The sequence below is a fragment of the Paraphaeosphaeria sporulosa genome (assembly GCF_001642045.1).
Source record: "Paraphaeosphaeria sporulosa strain AP3s5-JAC2a unplaced genomic scaffold CC84scaffold_1, whole genome shotgun sequence".
Lineage (NCBI taxonomy): Eukaryota > Fungi > Ascomycota > Dothideomycetes > Pleosporales > Didymosphaeriaceae > Paraphaeosphaeria > Paraphaeosphaeria sporulosa.
The window spans coordinates 5179161-5203767 of NW_017253360.1; the positions used below are offsets into that span (position 1 = coordinate 5179161).

Here is a 24607-nt window from a genome sequence, read left to right on the forward strand (position 1 = left end):
CATAATACCACCACCGAGCGTTGCCTCTCCCAGGGCAACCTCGCTGTACTATATCGGCGTTCCCGGGCGTACATATTGGACTCTCTCTTTGGATACGAAAAGCTTGCTTCGGAGTTGCGCTCCGCAACTCACAATGGCGGTTTCTTCTTGTTATAACGTTATTTCGGAATCGGAACCACCCCTGCGGCTCCGGTTTTTTGGATTTGGTCAAGCTCGAATTATCTGCGTTCATGATACCACTCTGTTGGTCGACTTTACACACGGCGTTTTGGTAGATGCTTTTGGACCGTTGCGATACAATTGACTATTTGGACACGTTACAACTTACTTATCCTGGCGTTGTCCTGCATGAATGGCCGCCGTTGGGCATGACCTTTCACAACGGTAAAGAGCAGCAGACTACTGATCCCCATCTTAGCTCTATTTCTAAGATCTTGTCTGACCATCTCGCTTCCTCACCTTCTGAAACTCGTACAACATTTCTAGGCATGTCTTTCTTGCTGTTTACAATGGACTAATACTTCTGCAGCAGCTTTTTCGCCGACCGTTCGTTGGCGCATGTAGATCTGTGTCCATACTAGCTGGTTGACACCTCTAATCTCGCAGCTCGTTGCCTGGATGGCTATCACCTCCCTTGTCTGCCTTCTTTTGACCGCATTATGGAATGCGGGTATTGTGTACATCCAACACTCCCTCGATCGACTGTAGATGTCGGTTTCACAGATGCTGAACAGTATCGTTTCACTCAGATACAAAGCGCCACCCAGCAGTATCGATAGCTGTTCATTGCAGGTCACGCATTTGCGCCCCTTAAACGTATAATCCACCCCAAAATAGCGCCCACTCTCCAATATCCACATGGTATAGTACACATCTTTGCCCACTTCCCAGCCGTCCTTCCTACTCCTCCGCCGTCTGTCCTTGCGCTTGCGCTTGCGCCTCCTTCTCCTTCTTCCACCTCGCCGCATTCGCCAGCAGCCGCGCCATATTCGCCGCGCTCTGGTCGTCCGCGGGGAACACATAGTCGACGTACTCTTCGAAGCTGTCGTCGTCGAGCTTCCTGCGCTTCTTGACCTTGCGCGGCATCTGCTTCTCGATGCGCGCGCGGTCGTCGGGGGTCCCGACCTCGTCCTCGAATGACTTCCACGCGGCGAGCAGCGCCACGCGCTCCTCCTTGAGCTCGCGCTCCTTGAGGCGCGTGTGCGCTGCGTCGAAGACAGCGCGGGCGCGCGCGATGGCGGTGGGGGACGGCGGGGCATCGTCCTCGGGCGGTGGCGCGTCGGCGTCTGGCACGCTGAGCTCGAACTGCGCCCACGAGGTCCACACCTTGACGTGGTCCGTTTTTTCGAGGAGGCGCTTGTACAGCGCGCGCGTGCGGTCGTATTCGGCCTCGCCTTCTTCGAAGTCGATGTAGGCCTTCCAAAGGAGCTCGGGCATGTCGAGCAGGGGCTCGTCGACGGCGAGCTCGAAGATGGCGCGCGCGCGCGCGAGGTCGTCGAGGCCGCGCTCGAGCTCGGCGAATTTGATCCACGTCGACGTGTTGGCGCCGTTGAACTCGATGTACTTTGCGTAGAGGGTGCGGCAGCGGCCGAACTCGAAGAGCTTCATCTCGAGCTCAATGTACCCCTTGAACAGCTTGTCCTTGGGGCACATGCCGATTGCCTGGCCGAGTAGTTTTCGTGCTTTGGGTAGTGCGTTTTGCCGGAGCTCAAAGTGCGCGGCCATGAGCCAGACTTTAGCGAAGGTAAAGCGCTTGTGGGGGAGGAGTTTGATGCATTCCGTGTAGATCTGGCGGGTCCGCTCGACGTCGCGGGAGACGGTTTCCTCGAAGATGGCGTAGAACAGCCAGAGGTAGATGTAGCGCCGCCAGTGGCGCTTCTCCTGGGTGGGCGGGATCTGCGCGATGGCGCGCTCGTAGACGTCGCGCACGCGGTCGGTGTTGCCGGATGCTTCTTCGAGCCGTGCAAAGTCGATCCACGCGTCGTAGTTTTTGGGGTTCTCTTTGATCTGCTCTTCGTAGTGGACGCGGCGCTTGGAGAGGATGACGTCCTCGATGCCGTCGCGGTCGCCGTACTGCTTCTCAAACTGAGTGAATGCTTTGTGGAGGGTTGCGGCTTTGGAGCGGGGCATGCGGTCGAGCGCGAATTTGTAGATTGCGCGGGCGCGTTCGAATTCCTTGAGTTTGGCTTCGAAGCGGGCGTACGCCATGAAGAGCTTCTCGTCCATGAACTCGTCGCCCAGCGTCTCGACGGCGGTGCCGAAGACATCGCGGACGAGGTCGCTTGTGCCGTTCTCTTCCTCGAATTTGGCCCATTTGATCCAGTTCTTTGGCTCGGGGTGCACGACGGTGAAGCGCTCGAATATGGCGCGTGCCTTTTCGAACTCGCCGTGTCTCTTCTCCAGCTTGATGTATGCCGACCACGCCGCCTCTTCGGGCTCCCACTGCATCCAGCGCTCGAACACCGATCTTGCACCCTCAATGTTCCCCAGCGTCTCTTCCATGTATACATACTTGTACCACAGCTTGTCCACGCGCGGGAGAATTGTGACCGCGCGATCAAAAACGTTTCTTGCATGGTTGATATTCCTATTCCGCATCTCCGCCTCGCAGTACCGTATCCACAGCGCAACACTCGTGCTGTCCACATCCAGCGCTCTCTCAAAGATGCTGCGCGCGCGGCGGAACTCCTTCTGCTCGAGCTCCCACTGGGCATAGCGCATCCAGTTGTTCATATTTATGCGGTTGCGGCGGACGTAGTCCTCAAACTCCTTGCGCTTGCGGCCCTGGAACTCGTGCAGCTCCTCCATGTCAGCGAAGCGCTGCGTTGGCGCCTTGAGCTTCTCATCCTGGCGGTCGACAGCTTCGCGGAGGAGTTGTTCGGCGCTGATCTGGATGGGCGCTGCGGCCTTGTTTTTGACCCGCGGCGGGCCTCGGGAGGACTCCATGGTGGGATCTGTCGGAGGGGTGTATGGAGATTGTGTTCGGGAGAGCGGAAACACGCGTGGCCGTCAACGCGCTCGTGGCGCTGCGAAGTCAGTGGAGGGATGGGTGTTGGAGCTGGGGCGCGAAATTCACTGGGCTGGGCGGTGTCGCGTGGCAGAATGGCGGACACTAAGAAAGTAGCCCTCCGTCACCTCGGCCGCAACTTCTCTTTTCTCCATCGCCAGACAACAACGCGACCGACTTCACTTCCGCGGCCACACCGCGCTAGAGGTACGTTACTGCTGCAGCTTTGCGACACCACCCACTCAACCACTTTTCACTAGGAGGGTTTCCTCCGGCCGGTAGTCTGTGCCGCCATCTTTGCGACGTATAGGCAGCAGGGCGCGCCACCACATTTCACGGTTCAGAAAGAAGTGTCGCAGATATGGCGACCTTGGAGCAGGAGCTTCTCGCGGATTTCGCGGACGTGGGGTCTGATGAAGAGCAGGTGGACATGGGAGGGGACTTCGGAGACGACCTGGCCGACCTGGAGAACGACTTTGGTGGCGGCGCGTCGGCCGACGAAGATGGAGACGAGAACATGGCAGACGAGGAAGCCGAGTACGCGGCCAAGCAAAAGAAACAAAAAGGGCCAGCGGATATCAGGGGTGCTGCGAATCTGATTGCGAAGCTGAAGCCGATCCTGGAGCAGATTGAGGCGGTCAAAGACAAGATGGAGGAGGTTATGGACGGAGAGTCGATCGAAGACAACCCCGAGTACCAGCTGCTCAAGGATGCCAACGAGAACTCAACCCAGATTGACGACGAGATCATGCTTGTGCACAAGTTCATTCGCGACCACTATTCGTTGCGGTTCCCGTACCTCGAAGAGCTCATTAAGAACCCCATCGACTACGCAAAGACCGTCGCCATCATCAAGAACGGACCTCTGGACAATATCAAAGAGATTGCTCAGAGTACGGATAATCTGGTCGGTGTACCTTTGAAGACGATCTTGGAAGGCCCTCAACTCATGGTCGTCACCGTTGAAGCTTCGCGAGCAGCAGGCCGAGACCTTAACGACGCAGAGCTCCAAGCCATCTTGGATGCTTGCATGATGCTTCTTCATCTTGACAAAGCCAAAGGCATCCTCATCGAGTATGTCCAGTCCCGCATGGCTGCTTTCGCTCCCAACCTCACGATTCTTATCGGCTCCCTGACCGCGGCTCAACTTATCAACTACGCCGGAGGTCTCGCTGGTCTTGCCAAGACTCCTGCCTGCAACATCCCACCTTTGGGCTCTAACAAAGCCACTGGCCTCGGCTTCGCAACTAATGTTGGTATCCGCCACCAAGGCTTCCTCTACCACAGCCCCCTACTCCAAACCGTTCGCCAGGACCTCAAAAAACAAGCCATGCGCATCGTCTCGGGGAAGCTCATCCTCGCCGCTCGTGTAGACATGGTGCATCAATCTCCAGACGGCTCCACCGGTCGGGAACTCAAAGACGAGTGCGAGCGCCGCCTCGACAAGCTCACTGAGCCACCCAAAAATCAAGGCGTAAGAGCGCTCCCCGCCCCAGATGATAAGCCCGCCCGTAAACGCGGTGGACGGCGCGCGAGGAAGGCCAAGGAAGCTACCGCCATGACGGAGATCCGCAAAGCACAAAACCGCATGGCGTTCGGCAAAGAAGAAAAGGAGGTCGGGTACGGTGCAGGCGACTCCACAAAGGGCATGGGCATGATTGGCGCGACAGATACAGGCCGCCTCCGCGCGCACCAAATAGACCCAAAGACGCGCGCCAAACTTTCCAAGAAGAACCCCGGCTGGGGCGGCGATAGTTCGCTCAACGGCGCAAACACGTCGCTCAGGGGCTTCGGTGCCGGTGGTACGGCAACCAGTCTGCGCGCTTCGGGTCTGCGGACAGGCGGCGTGGGGCTCCCCGGTGCGGGAACCAGCTCCATTGCGTTCACGCCTGTGCAAGGGCTTGAGCTTGTGGATCCAAAGATCAGGGAGGAGATGAACCGAAAGCGAAAAGCCGAGGAGGACAGGTGGTTCAAGGGCGGGACGTTCACGCAGCTGAATGGGACGAGCACGGCGAAAGTGGATAGCGGGGGTTTCAAGGTTCCTGCGCTGCCAGTGAAGAAGCAGAAGCAGGGGTAGGAGATTGTGTGATTTAGGGGGGCATTCATGGCGCTTTGGTGTATCAGCGATTGCATTGGGCGGCGTTGAAGGGGTACGGCAGTCTTGTTACCCTGTGGGTCTTTTGAGGGGGCGTCAGCTAGATAGCCAGCGACCTTTTTCCGTGAATGCGAGTAAAGCATCTTGTTCACGTAGTGTCTAAATCTGCAGTCATACTGCTCAGATCAAGTTTAGCTCGAATGTATCGGTCTAAAGGCTGTGCCAGATAGTGTAGATGGCTTCTTTCTGGGACGCATGCATAACTTTCCCAACTGAGTAATTGAAAAGTCATGTCGATTGAGGTAGTGAAAGTGTACCAGATTACATCCTTGGGAGGCTGGGGCAAACTTCCTAATTGGGTAGTAAAAGAAATGTGTCGATTGCGGCAGTGAAAGTGAGCGCTGAAAGCCAATGATTCAGTGCTGGGAGCTATCACGATCCTGGTCTAGTGCAGTCCCAGAAATCTTGGCAACACTGTTCGCACGCAGCGAAATTCGCGACGACTCCAACACGCCCAAACTGCGCAGCCCCACCACAACGACTCTCTCCTTCCCGACGACCGACAACATGGCCGACGCTCTGAAGGACTCGCCCATTAAGGCGGTGCAGGTTGAAGCCCTGGTATGCCGCCCGCGCACCCTCTACCGGTGCCCCACCAGCCCCTCTGACTTTCGCAGGTTGTGATGAAGCTCGTCAATCATGCCGCCAAAACCTTCCCTACCGTCGCGACCGGCTCGCTCGTGGGCATGGAGTCGCTCGACCAGCCCGGACTCCTTGAAGTCACCTCATGCTTCCCTTTCCCCAACGTCGATGTCCCCGCCAGCGACGACCACCGCGACAACCACAACCACAAGGACCTCGCTGCGGCAGCACCCCGCGCCAAGGCGAACCTCGCCTACCAGAACGAGATGATCAAGTTCCTGCGGGAGGTCAACGTCGATGCCAACAACATCGGCTGGTACACGAGCACCAGCATGGGCAACTTCATCAACCTCAACACCATCGAGAACCAGTTCTTCTACCAGAAAGACCCCAACGAGAAGGCCATCGCCCTGGTGCACGATGTGAGCAGGAGTTCGCAGGGTAGCTTGAGCTTGCGCGCCTACAGGCTCTCGCCCGCTTTCGTTGCGGCGTACAAGGAGGGCAAATTCACCACCGACAAGTATGGACCGTCTCCCATGTTCGGGAACGAAGCTAACAACTGCAGCCTGCAAAAGAGCGGCCTCCGCTACCACGACATCCTCGTCGAGATCCCCGTCACCATCCACAACTCCCACCTCCTCACCTCGCTCCTCCACCAGCTCCCCTCGGATGCTCCCAAAGAGGAGCTCTCGTTCCCGCCCAACCTTGCCGCCCTTCTGCAAGATCCCAACACTCCCGAACCGCCCTTCTTCCCCAACTACGACTCTCTCGACCTCGCCATCGACCCCTTCCTCGAGAAGACGTGCGATCTCCTGCTCGAGAGCATCGAGAACCACCACACGGAGCTCAACAACCACCAGTACTACCAGCGCTCGCTTGCACGTGAGCAAGCAAAGATCACAGCGTGGCAGCAGAAGCGCAAGGCCGAGAACGCGGCAAGGACGGCATCCAAGCAGCCGCTGCTCCCAGAGGACGAGTGGCAGAGGCTGTTCAAGCTGCCGCAGGAGCCCAGCAGGCTGGAGACGCTTCTCAACTCGCGGCAGGTCGAGCAGTACGCGCGCCAGGTCGACGGCTTCACGGCGGGCGTCACCACCAAGATGTTTGCGGTCAAGAACAACCTGCTGCCGGGGGAGTCATAGAGGGCGGTTTAGCGTAACTTGATGAGATGAGATGATAATGCTTTCTTCGTCATGGCATGGGACCGGCGTTGGGGGTGGTCTGGGTTTCTGCCAAAAGCTGCTGAACGGAACGAGTGGGACAGCCCATATAGACGGCGCGAGCCCGGGGGTCTTGAATGAATCATTTACGGCACTTGTCTGAAGCTGCGAATGCGGGATTTGTGAGCTTGGCACACTTATCAGTGTGAGCCTTCTGCCGGCCGATTCAGTTCATATGTCACGAAGTTGCGGGTCAGGACATGTAGACGCTAGAGATGCGAGAAGTAGGAAGAATGTTAACAATGAATAGCTTAGCCCAGCTGACCGTGTCGCACCCCTACCACCATAATTTCCACCTTGTTTTGAAATGCCATACGGAGAATCCCCTAATATCTGGCAACGCTATAGGCAGTTCCGCCCACCTGGAAGAACCATCATTCTTGCTTTGCACCGCCCCAAACCCCAGGCAAATCGTCCGGTGGACGCCACGTGGGGGCGAGAAGTTTACTTTCCCTCCACATCCACGCCGCGGTACGAGTATTTTTCGAACGACGTCGCAGACCTGGACACGCCCACCAAGTCACAAAGAATACGTCGGCGCCTTTTGTGCCTCGTATTTCCTTCGCATTACATTATCCTTGGCGTCTCCATCGGAACCCGAACGATCCTAAGCGTAGCGCATGCTAACGAGAAATCGATACCAAGCGAGACTGGAGCACGGGCGATACGAAGATGTGGCGGGCAAGATCGCAGATGCTACGAGGCTATTCCGGCGAGCATGTGTGCGCTACGTGCTCCGGCCAATGGCCGGTGGGCCTTGGGCGCCGCGCCCAGGGGATCTGAACGGGATCCAACACACGCGATTCGAATTGTATTCCCTTTGCGGCCGTAGAGCAAGCCCTATACCGCAACGTTGCCATGTGGATATATATATGTTTGCGAGGCCAGAGACTGGCAACGTCTTCTCGAGAACAGCCGCACTCCATCAACTACCATAGGTATCGGCATGTGGCACACGCCCATCCTGCTGTCATTGTTCGCGGCAACACTGTTCGGGGCCAAAGCTGATGACCTGAATGTCGAGCGTATAACAGCACAGAGGTCCCTAGCCGCACCCGACCACCTTGTCGATTTGGGATATGCGCTGTACAAGGGGTACCACGACGCCGGCACCGACCTCAATGTCTGGCTAGGGTACGGAGAAGACTCACCCGCAGCTCTCATGTGCACTGTCAGCTCACAACTCCAGGATCCGCTACGCTGCGCCGCCGCGCGGAGCACTACGCTGGAAAGCGCCGCAGACACCGGAGACGGATCGCAGTGTCCAAGACGCCTCCGAATATGGCTCCGTTTGCTTCCAGTCATATCCTGCGATCGCTGGCGCACCGCCGATGCCAGAAGGTAAGGGCAAACCGTGGTAGCTCGGTGGAAGTGTGATTTTGCTGATTTCGCTCAGGTGACGAAGACTGCTTGTTCTTGAACGTGTACGCGCCGTCTGGCCCCCGCGCGAAGAAGCTTCCCGTGTTGATGTGGATTCACGGCGGCGGGTATGGCTGGGGCGACGGACGGACCGACATGAGTGCCATGATTAACGACAACGACAATGCCTTCATCGGCGTGTCCATTCAGTATAGAGTACGGGAGATGGTTCCCGTGTGATGACAAGCCACTGACACGCTCCAGCTCGGGCCCTACGGCTTCCTCTCGTCCAGCGAAGTCAATGCCAAAGGCGTCCCCAATGCGGGCCTCCTCGACATCGCTTTCGCTCTGGAGTGGATCGAAAAGCACATCCACCGCTTCGGCGGCGACAACACCCGCATCACCGTGTCCGGCGAGTCCGCGGGTGCAGGCGCCGTGCTGCTTCTCAGTCTTGCACCGAGTCTGAAGTCAAAGTTCCAGAGCATCGCTGCGTCGCCGTATCTGCCGGGCCAACACGCCTACGATGGCGACGTCCCAACACAGAAGTACTACTCATTTGCAGCACAGGCGGGCTGCGGATCCTCAGGACCGGTGCTTGACTGCCTCCGCGCCAAAGACGCTGCTGTCCTGCAGCTTGCGAACTTCAACGTCACGACCTCAGGCAAGGTATACCGCACGTGGGCCTTCGACCCCGTGACAGACGGGACTTTCACCACCGGCCTCCCTAGCAAGATGCTCTCCAGCAGCAGGACCAAACTAAACGGCCGCGCGATCCTCGTTGGCACCAACGCGAACGAGGGCGCGCTGTTCGTCCCACAGGACGAAATCAGCACGCTGGAGGATCTCAAGGCGTGGCTGGCGCTCAAATACCCCTTTTTCAGCGCGCAAGACGTAGAAAAGGTACTCGCCATGTATCCCAACACCGACGCCCCGGACGACCCCTCTGCAGCAAAGTTCGCCACCAACGGGCTCACGGGCGCAGCAAATACAAACATGAGCCAGGTCGCCACGGGGCATCTGCAGCGCGCGAACGTACGCCCCCTTGTCCGCCCAACCTCTCCTCTCCTCTCCCGCACACCACCCCTGTAGCAAACGCTGACGCAAAGATGCAATGTGCAGGCCATCATCGGCGAAGCAACCTTCATCTGCCCCTCCTACTGGCTCTCCACGGCCTACACAGCCTCCTCCCGCCCATCCTTCCACTACCAGTACTCGGTCCCCTTCGCCGCCCACCTCGAAGACGTGTACGCCTACTTTGGGCCCAACCAACCCCAACAACCCCCCTCTTTTTCCCGTGCGTTCCGCAACATCTGGGGGAACTTCGTCACGCGAGGCGATCCCTCGGTGGCAGGTGAACCAGGGCTTGACAGCTGGCCGAGGTGGAAAGAAGGTAGAGAGGCGCAGATGGTGAATTTGAACACCACGGGTGGGACGGCGTATACTGCGACGACGCAATTTGGCGTGCAGGTGACGCAGTTTGAGGAGCCCGGGGTGCGGAATCAGTTTGGGGTTGTGGGGGCGTGGGGGTGGGAAGGAGGACGGGGGGAGAGGTGTGAGGTTTGGAGAGAGTTGGTAGGCAGTGTGCCAACGTAGGGAGTGGGCGCGGTGTTGAATTTGGTTTGGTCTGGGAGAGATAAGAACGGTGTGCGTGGGCGTGAGGGCGTTGATACACCTCATATGAAATTCTCGGTGTATATATTCGGGAGGCGCGTTCCGTCCGTCTCTTTCGACGATTGCACGCTCCTGTGCCTGCATTCGGATGACGAAGACACATATCAAGAATATGTATGACGCGAGAAGTCGTGGACAATTCATCGCACAAAATCCGCACAACACCTGGCGACTTCGCCTGCGCGCAGCCAGGGCAATGACCCCTTTATCCTGTTTCCACATCCGCGCCAAAAGCAAGCTCTTGATGACCGTTGTCGCTGAGGCTAAAGCGAGTCCCATGTTGGTTGCTTAATCGCTGCACCACGTCCTCCGCCACACCTTCGTCGGAACCAGCCTCTTCACCGCGACCGGGGGCGGCAATCCCTTCCATCGCACAATGTGCTCGCCGTTTTCGTCGCGATCCTTCACCAGCCCCACGTCCGCCCCCCACGCGATCGATTTCGACTTGCCCTTCCCCTTCTCCTCCGCAGTAGACATGTGCAGCATCTCGCGCATGTCCTGGGTCAGGAGCACGCCCTGGTCGTGCGCCAGCTGCTGATGTGTGGCGTGCTCATTGTCCTTTTTCCCTTGCTCTCTGTGGAGTTTCTTCCGCTCTCGATATCTCTTCTTCTTGTCCCTCTTCTCCTGCGCTAGGTCCCTGGGCTCGGGGATGGAGTTGAGAAGCCCCAGCGCATCGAGCTGCGCTCTGGTGGCTTCCTGCTCGAGCGTCAGGGGGTCGGATTCGAGCGGGTGGAACACGGGGCGCGTAGCGATGTCGTCCAGACACCGCCCTGCACCGGGATCTACTTTCTTGTATCTGATTTCCCAGCGACACTCCCAGTGGTCGCTGGGGTCGTTGGGGTCGGGGCTGGCTTGCAGCGTGGGGAGCGCGAGGAGCTCAGGGTCGCCGCCTTCGAGCTCTGGCTCGAGGAAGAGCGCAGGAAGGTGGCGCCGGAGGCGGTGCGGTTTGATGGCCTCGAGGGCGGCGCGCAGGTGCCTCCTTCGGTCGGAGGCGCGCGCGTCGAAGCCCGAGTCGAGCAAGTTGCGGTAGCCCTTGACGGTGGGGTCGAGCCGCATCAGTGCTTCCAGCTTCGTGTCCTTGAGGAAACGCAGGGTAATAGGACGGGTTGTGTGGTTGTGTACGCGGATCCAGTAGCGGCCGTCGAAGAGGCGCCAGTCTGAGGTCTGGCTGGGTGGGAAGACCTCGCGGATGTTTGCGAAGTTTGGCCCTGAGGGAGGCTGGCGGGAGACGCACCATGGGCCGAGGTGCTTGGTGCTTGGGTCGTCCTGGTTCTGGGAGACGTGGGAGACGTGGGAGAAGAGGCAGTCGTTGGTGGAATTGTACTGGCATGTGCGGGGTGGGAGATTGTCTGGGTGGAGGGATGGCCAGAACCAGGTTACGGAGTTTGCGATAGTTTCGAGGATGAGGTGTTCTCTGGGGGAAATAAGTCTGAGGAAGGCTTCGACAAGATATTGGGCTGTGGCGCGGGCTTGCAGCTTCTCTGATGGCGACGGAACATGGTCGGGATCTGAATCTGGGAAGAAGGCCTCTACGGGTGGAAAGCGTACGACGAGGGAGCCGGTCTGGATGTCCAACTTGAAGTCACAAGAGCTATAAAGCGCTGCGGCGGCGGCCTTGTGCTTCTCGAGCCGGGATTGGACACTCTGGCCGACCGAAACGACCGAGTCTTTTGAGAGGGCCTCCGGAAGCTTATGATTTCGCAGGATATAACGGACAGCGTTGCGTGCCGTGAGCGTTCTGTCGTGGTTCGTCGCGTCTTCTGCCCAACGGGTGCTGTGCATCTCGCACGTCGCAATCAGCCTGCTCTTCTCAAAGTCCAGCATCGGTCGCAGAACTTGCATGCCGCCATGCTCAAAGAACGGAGCTACAGAACTCTTGTCCGATGCAGGACTGCCACTGTGGTACACGCCATGGACACCGAAGCACTCTGGGATCCATCCGATGCGTGTCGTGGCCGCGAGCCCGGACCTGTGGCGGTTCGAGCTCAAGCGCATCAAGAGTGTCTCTGCTTGGTCGTCTTTGTGCTGGCCCATGATCAACGACCCGATGCCTTTGTCTCTGCATGTCTTCCCCAGTGCTTCGTATCGCCGTTTACGTGCCTCAGCTTCGAATCTGGTGGATGTATGAAGGTCAAAGCCCTCGGGCCACACCATTGGGATTATGGTAGACTTGACGCCCACTGCATCAAGTCAGCAGCGTGAGACGCAGGTAAGGTGTTGAGGAGATATCTTACGGGTCGCGAGCTGCTCTGCAACCCACTGCGCTTCTTGACCACTTCCCGGCCTCGCTTTGTGGTCGACAATGATTCCATGCAGGTCGGGTAGGCGGTGGGACTGCTTGCATCTCGAATACAGCGTCGCAATGGCCATGGAATCGACGCCTCCGCTGACAGCAAGGCCAACTGGTGCCGACGTTGGCTGGAGCTTTTCCACGGGCAGCACCTGCCGCAGCGCTCCAAGAAACTCAGCGTCTCCAATGGCGCCCTCGGCCTTCAGCGGGCCATGGTGTGCATGTGCATGCCGTCGAAGGACGGCATGTGAGGACGCAATGGCGTCGCGAACGCGTCTTCTGGGCTCATCTGCTCGCCGCGCGCGTCCACCGCGGGCAAGAGCAGAGCAGCAGCTCCGCAGGCAGGCGGCATTCCGCGTCCACATAAACGTGAGCCGAGCGGCAGCATCGACCGCGCAGCAACGATGCGCGACGCAGAAGTCGAGATGGCGTACAAGGATATGGCAGCCACAGACGCGCGATGCGGTTCCGAGGTCTGAGGAGCTTCGGAAAGCGCACGGGCCCCGACGCTTCTCATCCGTCTAGAATTTTCCAGAGCTCCAAAGCATCTCTCCCGTCCATCCCAGAGCTCCTCGTCCCTTCGATTCACCTTTTCCAGCAAGCTTTCTAGATACCCCATTCTACCTCTCGTGCCTTCTCTCACAATGGTAAGCACACTCCCTGCCATGGAGGGCAGCGGCAGCACCCGTCCTTCACCCCCGATGCGCTCCGCATGCATCACCTCACCTCGCCCGCGCTTGCCGCAGCTTGCACATGGCTAACGCGTGCCGCAGTCTGCCATCAAGTCCATCCGCAGCATCGCGCCGCTCCTCGACCGCATCCTCGTGCAGCGCATCAAGCCCGAGGCCAAGACCGCAACCGGCATCTTCCTGCCCGACAGCGCCGTCAAGGAGCTCAACGAGGCCAAGGTGCTCGCCGTCGGCCCCGGCGCCTACGACAAGGAGGGCAAGCGCGTTGCCGTCAGCGTCCAGCCCGGCGACAAGGTCTTGATTCCCCAGGTACGTTGCCATTGAAGACGAGGAAAGGCAGCGCGGCGCGATGATGATACCCACCAACACCATCGACTAGACACGTCTATGCTGTCGAACCGTTAACCATCTTTCGGGACTGATGCGACCGCTCTGCCTGCCTCGCATAGCACCCTAGACGTGCCGGCGAAACCATTGCTAACGCGCAACAGTTTGGCGGCTCGCCCCTCAAGGTCGGCGAGGAGGAGTACTCGCTCTTCCGCGACCACGAGCTGCTCGCCAAGATCAACGAGTAAAGCAGCCTTTCTCGCCATGATCGATCGACCGGCCTCCTATCTGCCATTGTAACCTACTGTACTGTACCACCACCACGCCTGCCCCACAACACCACACCGGCCTCCACAACCGCTCGCTCGACCGCCTAGCATACCCTTCGGCGTTCATCGGCAGCACGGGAGGGATCGGCTGGGGTATGGGCATTGTATTTGACTTGAGTCTTTGAAGCGACATCTTCCGTTCTCCACGTGTAGTTACGACTAAAGATAGCTGGGGACGGGGAAGCGGTATGCATAGTAGTTAGTAATACGAACAGCCATCTCTGCTCGAATGTACGCTTTGCAAACAACTGTGACCAAGGATAATGCCAGGGTTACTCAATGTGCTTTCCGACCTGTGTGGTGCTGCGGCATAGGTGAGGCTGTCACGACTCACGCCCACCACATAATTACCTCTCAGTGTGCATCACTGGCAGCGAATTCATCACACCAAGTAGCACATAACGTCCCTCATTGTTGGTAGAAAATCACTGTTTGTCGAGAAATAAGCGAGGTACCTATCTCAAGCAGTTCAAATCTCCAACCACACGTCTTAACACTGTGCAAGTACTCTTACCTTTCATATTAAGCTATTTCTACACACGTTGAAATACTTTTAGCTAAAAATTACGCACAGCTTACAGCGTTCTTGCCTGTCTTGCGAAAAGCCTCTTTTGGTCGCGAGAGCAACGAGTAGAGACGTCGACAGCCTAGTAGGCTAGACTGATATTACTGCGTTCGGTATCTACGTGTAGGTACAAGACGTTGGATAAGGAGAAAAGGTCCTCTTCCCCTTAGTCAACGTGGATCTATCATCTCGCTTCGTACCAAGGGTAGCTAGCGCCATGATTCGACCAATTAGCTAGTAGACGGGTCACCCGTATGCTGTTCTATTGGCTGGCTGCCAGCGCGCGATACTTCTGAGATATACTACTGCCAGTAGTATATCCATGCTTGTCAGGTAGCCTGGGGTTACCGTGACATGATGCGTCAATCAACCACTATGGTGAGGTTGTGTTGCCAAAACGTCACAAGTAATCTTCCGTGAGAAAACTGGATGTAGTAGACTATATCGTGGATTAACAATGATGGTTTACCACGGTAATCCATCACCTCTATATACTGCTACCTGATGTGACTCCGTGGGCTCTGCGCCGTAGAGCCTACAGAGCCTGTTCCGACAGAGCCATAGATCCAATCACGTGACTCTGTTACGTGGCCATATTATGCTCAGCATCTAACCCGTAATCGTGATTACCTTCCCATTGGTCATCGCTGCTAACACTGTCATTATCGTAATTCAGTTGCGGCGCGGTCGCCGTAACACCTAGCCCCCTCTATGAAATAGAGATTAGAAAAGAAATATATAATAAGATAAAAAGAGTGTGTACTAGACCTGTGCATCAAATTTGAGGAACGTACTACAACCTGAAGAATGCCCTAAAAATACTACGCTTCTGTGAACTACAGCGCAAGTTGGTCGATATTCAGAAGGAAGCCATAGCATCTGCTGTTGGTGTAGAGAAATCCACTGGTCTTGCACAAAGATCTGGGACGGCTGCACTCTTTGGGACAACAGCAATGGCGTAGTAGGAGAGTGCAAGCAAATATCACCGCAATTTGTTTGGATATACTGGCCGTCGGGCGAGAAGGCGACGGCTTTGACGCCGTCAGTATGGGCCTCGAGCACGCTGCGACACGATCCCGTCGCCGCCTCCCACACCCGCACCGTCTTGTCCCAAGAGGCGGACGCGACCAGCTGATTGTCGGGCGAGAAGGCGATGGCCTCGACGAAGGAGGTATGGTCCTCGAGCACGCTGCAGCACGACCCCGTCGCCGCCTCCCACACCCGCACCGTCTTGTCGTCTGAGGCGGACGCGACCAGCTGGCCGTCGGGCGAGAAGGCGACGGCGTTGACGTAGGAGGTATGGCCCTCAAGCACGCTGCGGCACGACCCCGTCGCCGCCTCCCACACCCGCACCGTCTTGTCCCAAGAGGCGGACGCGACCAGCTGGCCGTCGGGCGAGAAGGCGATGGCGGTGACGCCGTCAGTATGGCCCTCGAGCACGCTGCGGCACGACCCCGTCGCCGCTTCCCACACCCGCACTGTGTTGTCGTCTGAGGCGGACGCGACCAGCTGGCCGTCGGGCGAGAAGGCGACGGCGTTGACGCCGGAGGTATGGCCCTCGAGCACGCTGCGGCACGCATTCCAGTCCTCTTCTCTTTTTGACAATAGCTCAATCCACTCTGGCATTTCGTCTACAAAAGCTTTCCGCACTATACTTGCTTCTGGGGCAAATATAAGCGCTGACGAATATATTTGCAAAGGTGCATCTTGGAGTATATGTCGGAATCGAAGAGTAAATCGTCGAGCGTCATGGAGCAACGCAGAAAGTGCACCATTTGATGCCTGTATTACTTGTTAGTGTAATATCGTGTTAGAAAAAGTAAGAGCTGTACTTCAACTAGCGTAGAAAGTGTTTCTAGCAAAGAGACACATTTACTCGTCTCTCCGAGTAGACTCATCGCTTCAAGCCAGTGAAGGAAATGTTTCCGGAGGAACGTATCTGCAGTAGCGTTATCATTAATAAGACGCTGGCTCTGCTTGAGATGATACACCCAGTAACGGCAAGCGTACTGCAATTCAGGCGATAGATTGCGTATAATCCTCTCTTCATCAACCTCGCTTCTCAAAGTCCCAGGCTGTAAGTCGCACATGTTCTGTCGTAGGCCGTTTGGCTTCGACATAAGTTGAAGGCAATAAGACGCTAGCTCCTTGTGTCTTGCTCTTTCGTCTACCCAAAACAGACTCTTCTGATTGGACATATCGACCAGGAAATCGCGGAACGACAAGTGCAGAGGTCGAACGGGCGCATCATCGTGGTTTGGTATGTTGAGCACAGAGTGCAGGGAGTCCAATCGGCAGTTGACATCATCCTTGGCCTTTCCTAGGAGGTGTGCAAGCGAAGTGATAGAGAGAGGACTCTCTAGAACCACGATGCTCCCAACTATATCTTGGAACTCTCTAGAGAGCTTCATTTTCTCCTTCTTATCCTGAGTTGCAAACAGTGACTCTAGAATAGGGAGGTATGTCATGCCAAGCTTGCTCACATCTTCCGTTTCGTAGCTAAGGATGTCCTCTAGACGCCTTCGGGGATTTCCAGTGAGTTCTCCTACGAAACGACAGATTGTGGCTGCAAAAATGAACAGAGGGACTGCCATGTTCACCAGTGTCTGGATGCGCTTTTCTCCGGGCCATTCTAATGGAAGGCACCGCTCTTCTCTTATCTTAGTGAGCTCGATCTCGATATAGACGTGTATGTCGTGTTGAATTGTTTGCTTTGCGACTTCGTGCAGGATGAAGTCTTCGAATGTACCGTTGGGCAATTGTTTAAATCCTAGGCGGATGTGCAGTTCTGGTCGGCTTGTCACGAAAACACGCAATGATACCGACTTAAGATTCCTTGTTTGCGAAAGGAGCTGGAGGATCACTCGTATGTTATTGTCTGTCTCGCATTCGTCTAAAGCGTCTATTACGACGAGTAGTTTCAAGGCTGGTGGATGTGCCATGTCTGAGAGCGGATGGAGGATCAGCTTCTCGAATTGATCCTTCAGAGTCTTCTCAGATATGGCTGGATCAGCTTCAATCGCCTTCTTGATTCCGGGTTCTAACCCCGATACATGATGAGCCAGTTGTGTAGCAATGGTGGTGAAGAATCGAGTGGCGTTCCCCCGCTCCCCCTCGCCCCTCTTAAAGAAGAAGCTGGCCCCTAGTCGTTGCTGGTCGGCGAAGGTCCGGGCCACCGTACGAGCAATTGTAGACTTTCCTGTTCCTGCCGCGCCATTCAGCCAAAATATTGCTTTACCGTTTTCGTCGTTCGCCCAATCTTGTATGTGGCGCAGTAACTCAGTGCGGGTGTTCGGAAGGCACGTCGAGTTATGTTCTTCTAGGTGCGAGTCGAAGGAAGCGCCTTTGGCGGTAGGTAATGACAGCGTGTCAGTCTTCTGGTCGACGCGAAGAATGAGGGCCCTAGAATGTTTTTTGTCAGCCTTTGCTTACTTTAAAAGCACACACTACTTACGTCTGATCAACTTGAAGCGCAAGGCTAAAAGTGTTTCTATAGTTCCCAAGATATTGAACCGCCTTCTCTACCTCCTTGCTCGTGAAAGGCCATTTCAAGGCTCGAAAACCGAGCTTGCTCATGGCCTTTCGGCGTCCGCTAGGCTCGAGATTGGCCTGAAGTCTACCCTCAAGGTCTTGCAACTGCTGGTGACATTCCTTGAGTAACTCTAGTAACTTGTGTGTAGAAGGGAGCTGCGATCCTTGCTTGTCTACAAGCTGTTGAAGCTCTTCAAGGACGTTCTTGATATTGGTCGCTTTTTGTTGGAGGCGTTCGATGTCCCTCTTTGCGTCCTTCGCGGCGACTGAGTACTGGAAGCAGAGCGACGCGACCTTAGCGGATATGTCGATGACGGCAATCACGCTTGCCGCTCCGGAAAGGCCATCCATGATACGGCGTGAGGTCAGGGCGGCAACAGTCGTTGTAGTTCTGTAGAAGTTGTAGCGTAGAATCGCAAGACGGCAAGATCATAACGTCGGTGTCGAGGAAGTTGTCGCTCATCTTGACGCAACGAGGCTGAGAAGGCTGCTGCGGCTGAACGCTGCGCTGCAGCGCCAACGTTGGGTTTAAAGTGGAGAAAGCCCCCTCCAAGCGAGTCTATGCTGACAAAGCCTGTAGATTAGCGAGCACCTTTGTGCAGTCCGATCAACGACCAAGATAACACACTCAGGGCTCGATCTATCCAGGTTCAAACTAATTCTATAAAGCAGCTCTAACTTCTAATACATCTTCGCTACCGGAGCCCTCCATGACACTTCCCTAGTGTTTGCTAGCTGGGTTCCTTTCGGTACGACGGCATTGCTCTTCGGCACTGATGAACCCGCATCCTCTTCTGTTTCGATGTGCTTCCGATCTCGTTTTCCCTTAGCTGCAGCAGCTTGATCCTTAGTCTCACGCTTTGCTCGCGCCTCCTCTAGCTCTTGATAGCGCATCACCTTTGCCTTCCCTAGGACTACCGATCTTGTCGATCGACGAGCTTTGGCGTTATTTACCTGGAATAGGAAGCGGTTTTGATCCTGTAGGAGTTACCCTCGGCAAAGGATATTTTAGCTGCAGTCACGATCTTCCGTACGCGTTTCTGCAGGCGTTGCTTGCTCATCCCATCAAGTTTATGAGTGTCTTTCTCAATCAGGTTCTACAGCGATGCAAGAGCTTCTGTTGTCTTTGGCGTTACTGGGGTTATCGGAGTCTGCAGTACCTCGTCTCGCAGAGCAGATACGACTGCACTTGAGAGCCGTCCGGAACGGTAAGCATAGGTAGTGGTTTCTGAATTCCTCGGAGCACCCTTTCTGGATTTAATGGGAACAAACCAGTTGCAGCCCATCCAGCTAAGATATTCCTCTTGATAAATGCAAGGTGCTGTATGCAGCTTCGCTGGACGGATTCGTGGAAAGACTATAAGCGCGCGGAAATGCGATAGCGGCGTACAAACAAGGTCCGCGATAAAGTCAATGAAGTGGATCACAATCCCAAGTAGAAGTGTGAATGAAGAGGAAGAGCTCAAGAAACATGAAAGATTACGTCTTTAATAATCCCCATGAGTCACGAAACTCTGAGGTTCACCTCCATAGGCAGCGCGCGCAGACAGTTGCTCATCGACGCTGCGCGTGTCGAGTATTGTCGTATGAGCAACACGAACTCCGCACGCAACGACTGAATCCCACAGCCACAGCTTCATTTTTGTAGGTTACGGGGTGTGATACACATCGCTGTTGTGTTTGGTGGGCGTTCTGTGGGAGTCATGAGAGGGTTGCTTCCTGTATGAGAGGAACCTGTTGCTGCAGCGGGGAAAAGGTGTGGCCCGAGATTTTTGGCGCTGGTGAAGACGTACCCATCTCCCAGAAAGAGTTGGGACGGACCGTCATGGGATGGGAAGTGCACCGGGAACGTGGGTGATTACCTGGCTGAACACAGCTCACGATTCTAAGCAACTGTGCAGTTCAGTCTCGAACTGTCCTGGCTCAATACAGCATTTCATCCTAGGAAACTGCGGAACACGATACTTGTGTGTGTACTCACGGGTGCAAGGTGGCGAGAGTAAACTTGAATAGGCTGACCGCAAATGAATGGCGTGGTTTTAGATGTGCCTCGCTGACAACAGCACCTTCTCCTTATGAACTGTAAAACATGGTCTTCACTTTTGAACAGTTGTTGCTTGTAGCTAAGCTAGAGAGTTCATCTCATCCAATCTCATCTCCCCTCGTATCCACCCCCTGTTCCTACTCCCGACCGGCCATCCGCTCAACACCCCTCTTCACATCCTCCATAGCCGCCTGCCTCACCGCCCTCTTCTCCTCCTTGCTCAACTCCTCCGCTCTCATCTCATACTGCCCCTCCCTGCCCCTAACCTCCGCACAAATCCTCTCCAAGACCGCCATTCCGCCACCCAGGAGCCTACCCTTCTCGCCACCCATGCCGTCCCGCGCATGCTCGACCCTCATTGCACGCATGCCCTCCGGCATCGTCAAGTTCCTGCGCTCCTCCTGCAGCCTGTCTCCATCCCACGCATCAGACATAGCCTGCTGCGCGGCGAGCATGGCGGTGTAGTCAGACGGGTGGCCCGAGGCCTCGTACTTTTCCTTGGCAAGGGCGAAGGCGCGGCTTGTGGCTACCATGCGGGCGGTGTTGCGGTCGAACCATTCCTTCCGTGCGGCGAGGCGCATGGAGGAAGGCTGCGGGGCGGTGACGCCGAGATTGGCAGCGAAAGAAGGGGGTGGGATGGAAACGGGTGTCTGGTGGGGGTAGAGGCCGGTCACGGGGTGTCGAAGTGCGTCGGTGTGTGCCAAGGGGCGGGCGAAGTAAGGCGTCGTTGCCGTGATGGCTTTGGATCGCAGGGGAGTAAAGCCGGCGGGTGAGTTTGGTGCTGGGATGTTGCGTTGGAGGGTTGCGAAGCCAGCGGGGGTCGATGGGCCTGGAACGCTGCGTTGAAGTGGTGCGAAGCCAGCTGATGTTGATGGGCCTGGGACGCTTCGCTCGACGAACGGGTCGCTGGCGGATCTCGTGTCGAAGGGTGCGTACATACCCGGGCCTGGGGTGCTCTGAGCCCACACCAACGGCACTGCTGCTTGTGGGGCTGGAGCAGTGGCCGTGATGTTGCCTCGTCCGGCGCTGCGTGTCGTTGGAAGCGGCGCTGTTTTCGGTGCGGGAGTCACCAGCCCGGAGCCATCGGAGCCTAGGTCGTCTGTGTAGTGGCCAGGCCCAAGGGGAGATGGAAGCACCGGGACGAAGGCGAATTTACTGGATGCGCGACGCTGGTGGATGGGAATGGGTCCTCGGGTGGGCAGCGTGGTTTGGGCGACGCTTTGAGCTGGTGAAGCAAGGTGGAAGCGGCACATTGTGTCTCCCACGGGCGAGTTCTTGAGGGGAGACCCCATCTCCGAGACTCCAACTGCGTACGAGGGGGACGGCTCAAAGTGATTCTCGGGTTTGGAGCGAAGCGCCCCTGCGTACCATCGCGGGGTCGAGACAGCGGCGTGAGATGCGATGCGGTCTTCCTTGCGCGTGCGCGGAAGGCCTTGGGTTGCAAAACTGGCTGGATGAGCGGCGGGTTCGAAGGCGGGACCATAGGCACTGAGTTGCGGTACCGAAGATCGATCCGTTTTCTCAACTTGGGACGTCGACATATCTAGTTGAGGCTCCGCTCGCGTTGGCGTGCGTGCGATACCGCCCGACTCCAAGACACCTCCCGGCTTGATGGTGGCATCTGAATCATGTGAGCTTGCTGGGCTCACACTGCGCTCGGGTGCGACTTGAATACCCGTAGGTGAACTTGTAGCTGGAATATCGCTGTGCTCGGTTCCAAATTGATGACTCGCGGGTGCACTCGTAGATGGGTTGCCACTGTTGGGACGGGGAGGTCTGGTGGCGGCGCCGCCTGGGCCGAAGAGAAGCTGGTAGCCCGGAGAGCCTTGGATATCGTCCAGCACCTGCGCCCACGATGCCTCCATTGTGTGATCTTGTTCCTTCTCGCCCGGTGGATAGATGGCTAAGCCCGGTGGCAACAGTATGGACCTGTGATGCTTGTTAGAATTGTACGTAGCCATTGCGGATGCGGCGCGTGACTACAATTTGAGCTGGTGTGAGTATGTAGTCGTAGGTTGAATTGAGGAGGGTCAAGACACGTAAGGCTGTGTTGTGACAAACGCGCTGCAAACGCGCTCGTCATTTTTGGCGTTGTTCTCTAGGTGACCGCCGTTGCAGCGCGATAGCAGGTGAAGACGCCGTGGACCGCATGCCGAAGTGAAGGAAGCCTTTCGAATCGCGCCAGGAGGGGACTGCCAGCGGTTGACTAGGAAAAGCCTACACCCACTCGTATGTATCGCCGCATAGAGATCAGGTAGCTGTTATATCAGATTAGATGGTAGGTGCTGCTATTCGTGGATTCATCTCATACCATTGGCGTGAGGCTGTGTATGTACAGTCTGGTAGCCCATTAACGTCAGCAAAACGAGTGCACCCGGAAACGAACATTTTGTCGTCACGAGCCAAGAAGAAATGTCTGCAGGAGAACTGTAGCAACAACTTACATTTCTGCCTCAAGTCAAATCCGCCTCGTCCACCTCTTCGCCTCTTCGCCCCGCCAGGTAGACTCTTCCGCTTTCATAAACTCCTAGATACAGCCCACTTCCGATAAAGGTCCACACTCCTCTTAAAGCACCGCCTCTCCACAGTCCTTTGAAGCCTTTCTCGTGGGCAATCTCTTGCCCGATCTTCCACGCGCTCTCCTTACCTTTCTGTTCTGGACTGATCAAGGGGTTCAAGTTCTTCACAGCGCTCTTGGCTGTATCCTTTGAAGACTGTACAGTCTTGCCAAGGGCATCCACAAGACCCTGCGAGCTCGCTTTGGCGTTCTTCTGCTGAGACGAAACCTCGTGTGCCGCGTCGTCGACGGCTGATAACATGATTCTGGTTTTAACCACATCAATCGGCGTTGTGACGACAGCGGCGACAGCACCTGCAGCACCTGCACTGACGGCTGTGATCCATGCACTCTCGGCAATCGTGCCAGTTCTTACACCCTTGCGGTCACGGTAATCCTTGATAGTCTCTTTCATCTTCTCGAACAAGGGGAATTGCAAAGCTGTAAAAGGGAGGTTTCTCCCCGCGAGCGCAGTGTAGCCCCTCCACAAGGCCAGTGGGTTCGACTTGAATTTTGCAAGAGTCTGAACAGTGGCGTTCGTCTTCGAGCCTGCAGAGACCATCTGCGCGTTTTGCTTGATGACCTCAGCCGGGGTAAGGATTGCGCAGGAAACCAACTCTGCGATTGAAGAAGCACCTGCATGCACGATAGGTGTTGGAATGAAGCCACTGGGATGTGATGATGTTGGGGGATTTATATGATTGAAGAAAACCTTCGTTCGCTCATATGTCGTAAAGAATGCTCCAGCTGCGCGTCTGTTAGCAGCCACAAATAACTATGAAATCTCATTCCTCAATGGAGCTTGATCCAAATGCGATGACTTACACGAAGGTAGGGTCGCTATGATAACACTTCCCACGCCTTGGTATAGGCCACGAAACATGGCCGCATTTGGCTTTTGAGTCGCGGCATTGGTGTATAGTTTTGCATAGTTGGGGGACTGTAATCGCGTTTTCAGGGTATCTAGCGGATACACAAGGAGATCCACAGTGAATGCTGCAACCGCTCCGGCCAGCAAGATGTCGCTGTTGGTGTTGCCGGACATGAATGAGGATATAGATGCACAATGAGAATATTCAAGGTCGCTATCTCGTTCGCACTGTCATGCGATTTCCCTGCCGAGGTCAGCACGGACCCGAAAGTCCCGACGTCACCACATCTCCAAAAACTTCCTCGATGTCTCTTCCGGTGTACGACAATTTTTCAGTCTCCCAGGTGTATGTCGGGGATCTCGTCTATGTTATCCGATGCGGGCATTGAGATGTGCGATGGCAGCTTCGGCGTGGGCAACAACGGTTCTTCCGGCAGGCACACCGACCCCTCACCAATCACGCAATCCTTCCAACTCAGGGTGAACCGCTTATCGCGGGAACAATACACTGGACACGTACCAGTTGCCCCTCTGAATAGATTGACATTTGGGGACGGGAAACCTGGCACTGCGAACACGGCCTTTGGCCGCCCTCTCGTGGAGTACAGACATCAGATTGAAGGCGAGGCCTAGACGGATCCCGGCAGCTAAGCTTGAGTGACTTGGGTCACTTTGAGTGCCTGAAACTTGGATCCGATACTGCATCACCGGTGTTCACATTCATATCAGGCTTGCACAACGCATGGATACACAAGCTTGCCCGCAATTTGTCAAGATTATGGTAGGCCCCGGAAGCGGATCCTTCGCGCAAGCCCACCACAATAACGTATTGTGGGGCTTAACGATGCCGAGTCACGCTTGATGCTTGAATTTACATCGGCAATTCTTGAAGTCTTTTTGGGACTCGGTTCGATGAAGCTAAGCTAATATATCATTGCCATACTAACGTGATGTGGACCATTCCATCCATCGTCGGCCTCAGCCTGTCCCCCGACTCTTACCAACATTGCGCAAAGCAGAAGGTGCAAAAGGAGTGGCTAGTTGTATTTCCAGAAAGAGATGAGGAGCAAGCTCGGATTGATCCTGGACAGAGAACGCTCACATGTGCGATAACTTACACGGACAAGACCGAAAACTCAATGCTGACGGTGTCTTCACAACCATGGAAGGCTGCATGAGCTTCTTGACCACCGCAAACCCGACAGGTCGCTTGATGATGAGCAAGCCAGTCGTGCGAGAGTCCAGGCCAAGACGAGAGTTCTCCCGAATCTATTTGTCGTCACTGGCGGGGAGAATGTTGGTCGCGCGGTACCAGGGCGCGAACTCGGTGCGCTTCTCCTCGGGTGCTTGAATGTCACGCTTGTCGTCGCTGGCCGGAAGAATGTTCGTTGCGCGGTACCAGGGAGCGAACTC

At 56.1% G+C, this 24607-nt stretch overlaps 10 protein-coding genes across 10 annotated transcripts; 4 read left to right on the forward strand and 6 right to left on the reverse strand.

Annotated features, from left to right (window-relative positions):
* Positions 1-541: 541 nt before the first annotated feature.
* Positions 542-3108, reverse strand: CC84DRAFT_1160326 (TPR-like protein). The gene has a single exon (XM_018177473.1). The coding sequence runs from the start codon at positions 2944-2946 to the stop codon at positions 901-903; it is 2046 nt and encodes a 681-aa protein (XP_018043472.1). The 5' UTR covers positions 2947-3108; the 3' UTR covers positions 542-900.
* Positions 3109-3162: 54 nt separating this feature from the next.
* Positions 3163-5314, forward strand: CC84DRAFT_1110172 (pre-mRNA-processing factor 31). Its single transcript, XM_018175242.1, has 2 exons — positions 3163-3214; positions 3268-5314. Exon 2 carries the CDS (start codon positions 3369-3371, stop codon positions 5082-5084), a length of 1716 nt encoding a protein of 571 aa, XP_018043473.1. The 5' UTR covers positions 3163-3214; positions 3268-3368; the 3' UTR covers positions 5085-5314.
* Positions 5315-5611: 297 nt separating this feature from the next.
* On the forward strand, positions 5612-7212 carry CC84DRAFT_1160328 (uncharacterized protein). The gene is made up of 3 exons (XM_018177474.1): positions 5612-5723; positions 5780-6264; positions 6310-7212. Exons 1-3 carry the CDS (start codon positions 5670-5672, stop codon positions 6881-6883), a joined length of 1113 nt encoding a protein of 370 aa, XP_018043474.1. The 5' UTR covers positions 5612-5669; the 3' UTR covers positions 6884-7212.
* A 528-nt stretch (positions 7213-7740) lies between these two features.
* CC84DRAFT_180063 (alpha/beta-hydrolase) lies at positions 7741-10096 on the forward strand. Its single transcript, XM_018185482.1, has 5 exons — positions 7741-8095; positions 8151-8302; positions 8358-8536; positions 8585-9352; positions 9440-10096. Exons 1-5 carry the CDS (start codon positions 7908-7910, stop codon positions 9911-9913), a joined length of 1761 nt encoding a protein of 586 aa, XP_018043475.1. The 5' UTR covers positions 7741-7907; the 3' UTR covers positions 9914-10096.
* CC84DRAFT_1160330 (uncharacterized protein) lies at positions 9826-12814 on the reverse strand. The gene is made up of 2 exons (XM_018177475.1): positions 12226-12814; positions 9826-12171 (listed from the first exon to the last, which is right to left on the reverse strand). The coding sequence occupies exons 1-2, from the start codon at positions 12644-12646 to the stop codon at positions 10280-10282; spliced, it is 2313 nt and encodes a 770-aa protein (XP_018043476.1). The 5' UTR covers positions 12647-12814; the 3' UTR covers positions 9826-10279.
* Positions 12815-12849: 35 nt separating this feature from the next.
* Positions 12850-13867, forward strand: CC84DRAFT_1160332 (chaperonin Cpn10). The gene is made up of 3 exons (XM_018177476.1): positions 12850-12928; positions 13055-13279; positions 13462-13867. Exons 1-3 carry the CDS (start codon positions 12926-12928, stop codon positions 13543-13545), a joined length of 312 nt encoding a protein of 103 aa, XP_018043477.1. The 5' UTR covers positions 12850-12925; the 3' UTR covers positions 13546-13867.
* A 1086-nt stretch (positions 13868-14953) lies between these two features.
* On the reverse strand, positions 14954-18213 carry CC84DRAFT_1136442 (vegetative incompatibility protein HET-E-1; the record flags this gene model as incomplete). Its single annotated transcript, XM_018176099.1, has 3 exons — positions 17646-18213; positions 16024-17593; positions 14954-15973 (listed from the first exon to the last, which is right to left on the reverse strand). The coding sequence occupies exons 1-3, from the start codon at positions 18071-18073 to the stop codon at positions 14954-14956; spliced, it is 3018 nt and encodes a 1005-aa protein (XP_018043478.1). The 5' UTR covers positions 18074-18213.
* A 164-nt stretch (positions 18214-18377) lies between these two features.
* On the reverse strand, positions 18378-18966 carry CC84DRAFT_1160335 (uncharacterized protein). Its single transcript, XM_018177477.1, has one exon. The coding sequence runs from the start codon at positions 18614-18616 to the stop codon at positions 18404-18406; it is 213 nt and encodes a 70-aa protein (XP_018043479.1). The 5' UTR covers positions 18617-18966; the 3' UTR covers positions 18378-18403.
* A 670-nt stretch (positions 18967-19636) lies between these two features.
* On the reverse strand, positions 19637-21973 carry CC84DRAFT_180496 (uncharacterized protein). Its single transcript, XM_018185483.1, has one exon. The coding sequence runs from the start codon at positions 21725-21727 to the stop codon at positions 19904-19906; it is 1824 nt and encodes a 607-aa protein (XP_018043480.1). The 5' UTR covers positions 21728-21973; the 3' UTR covers positions 19637-19903.
* Positions 21974-22219: 246 nt separating this feature from the next.
* Positions 22220-23368, reverse strand: CC84DRAFT_1183574 (mitochondrial carrier protein-like protein; the record flags this gene model as incomplete). The annotated part of the gene is made up of 2 exons (XM_018180694.1): positions 22220-23070; positions 23149-23368. 2 exons carry the CDS (start codon positions 23366-23368, stop codon positions 22220-22222), a joined length of 1071 nt encoding a protein of 356 aa, XP_018043481.1.
* Between the last annotated feature and the right edge of the window lie 1239 nt (positions 23369-24607).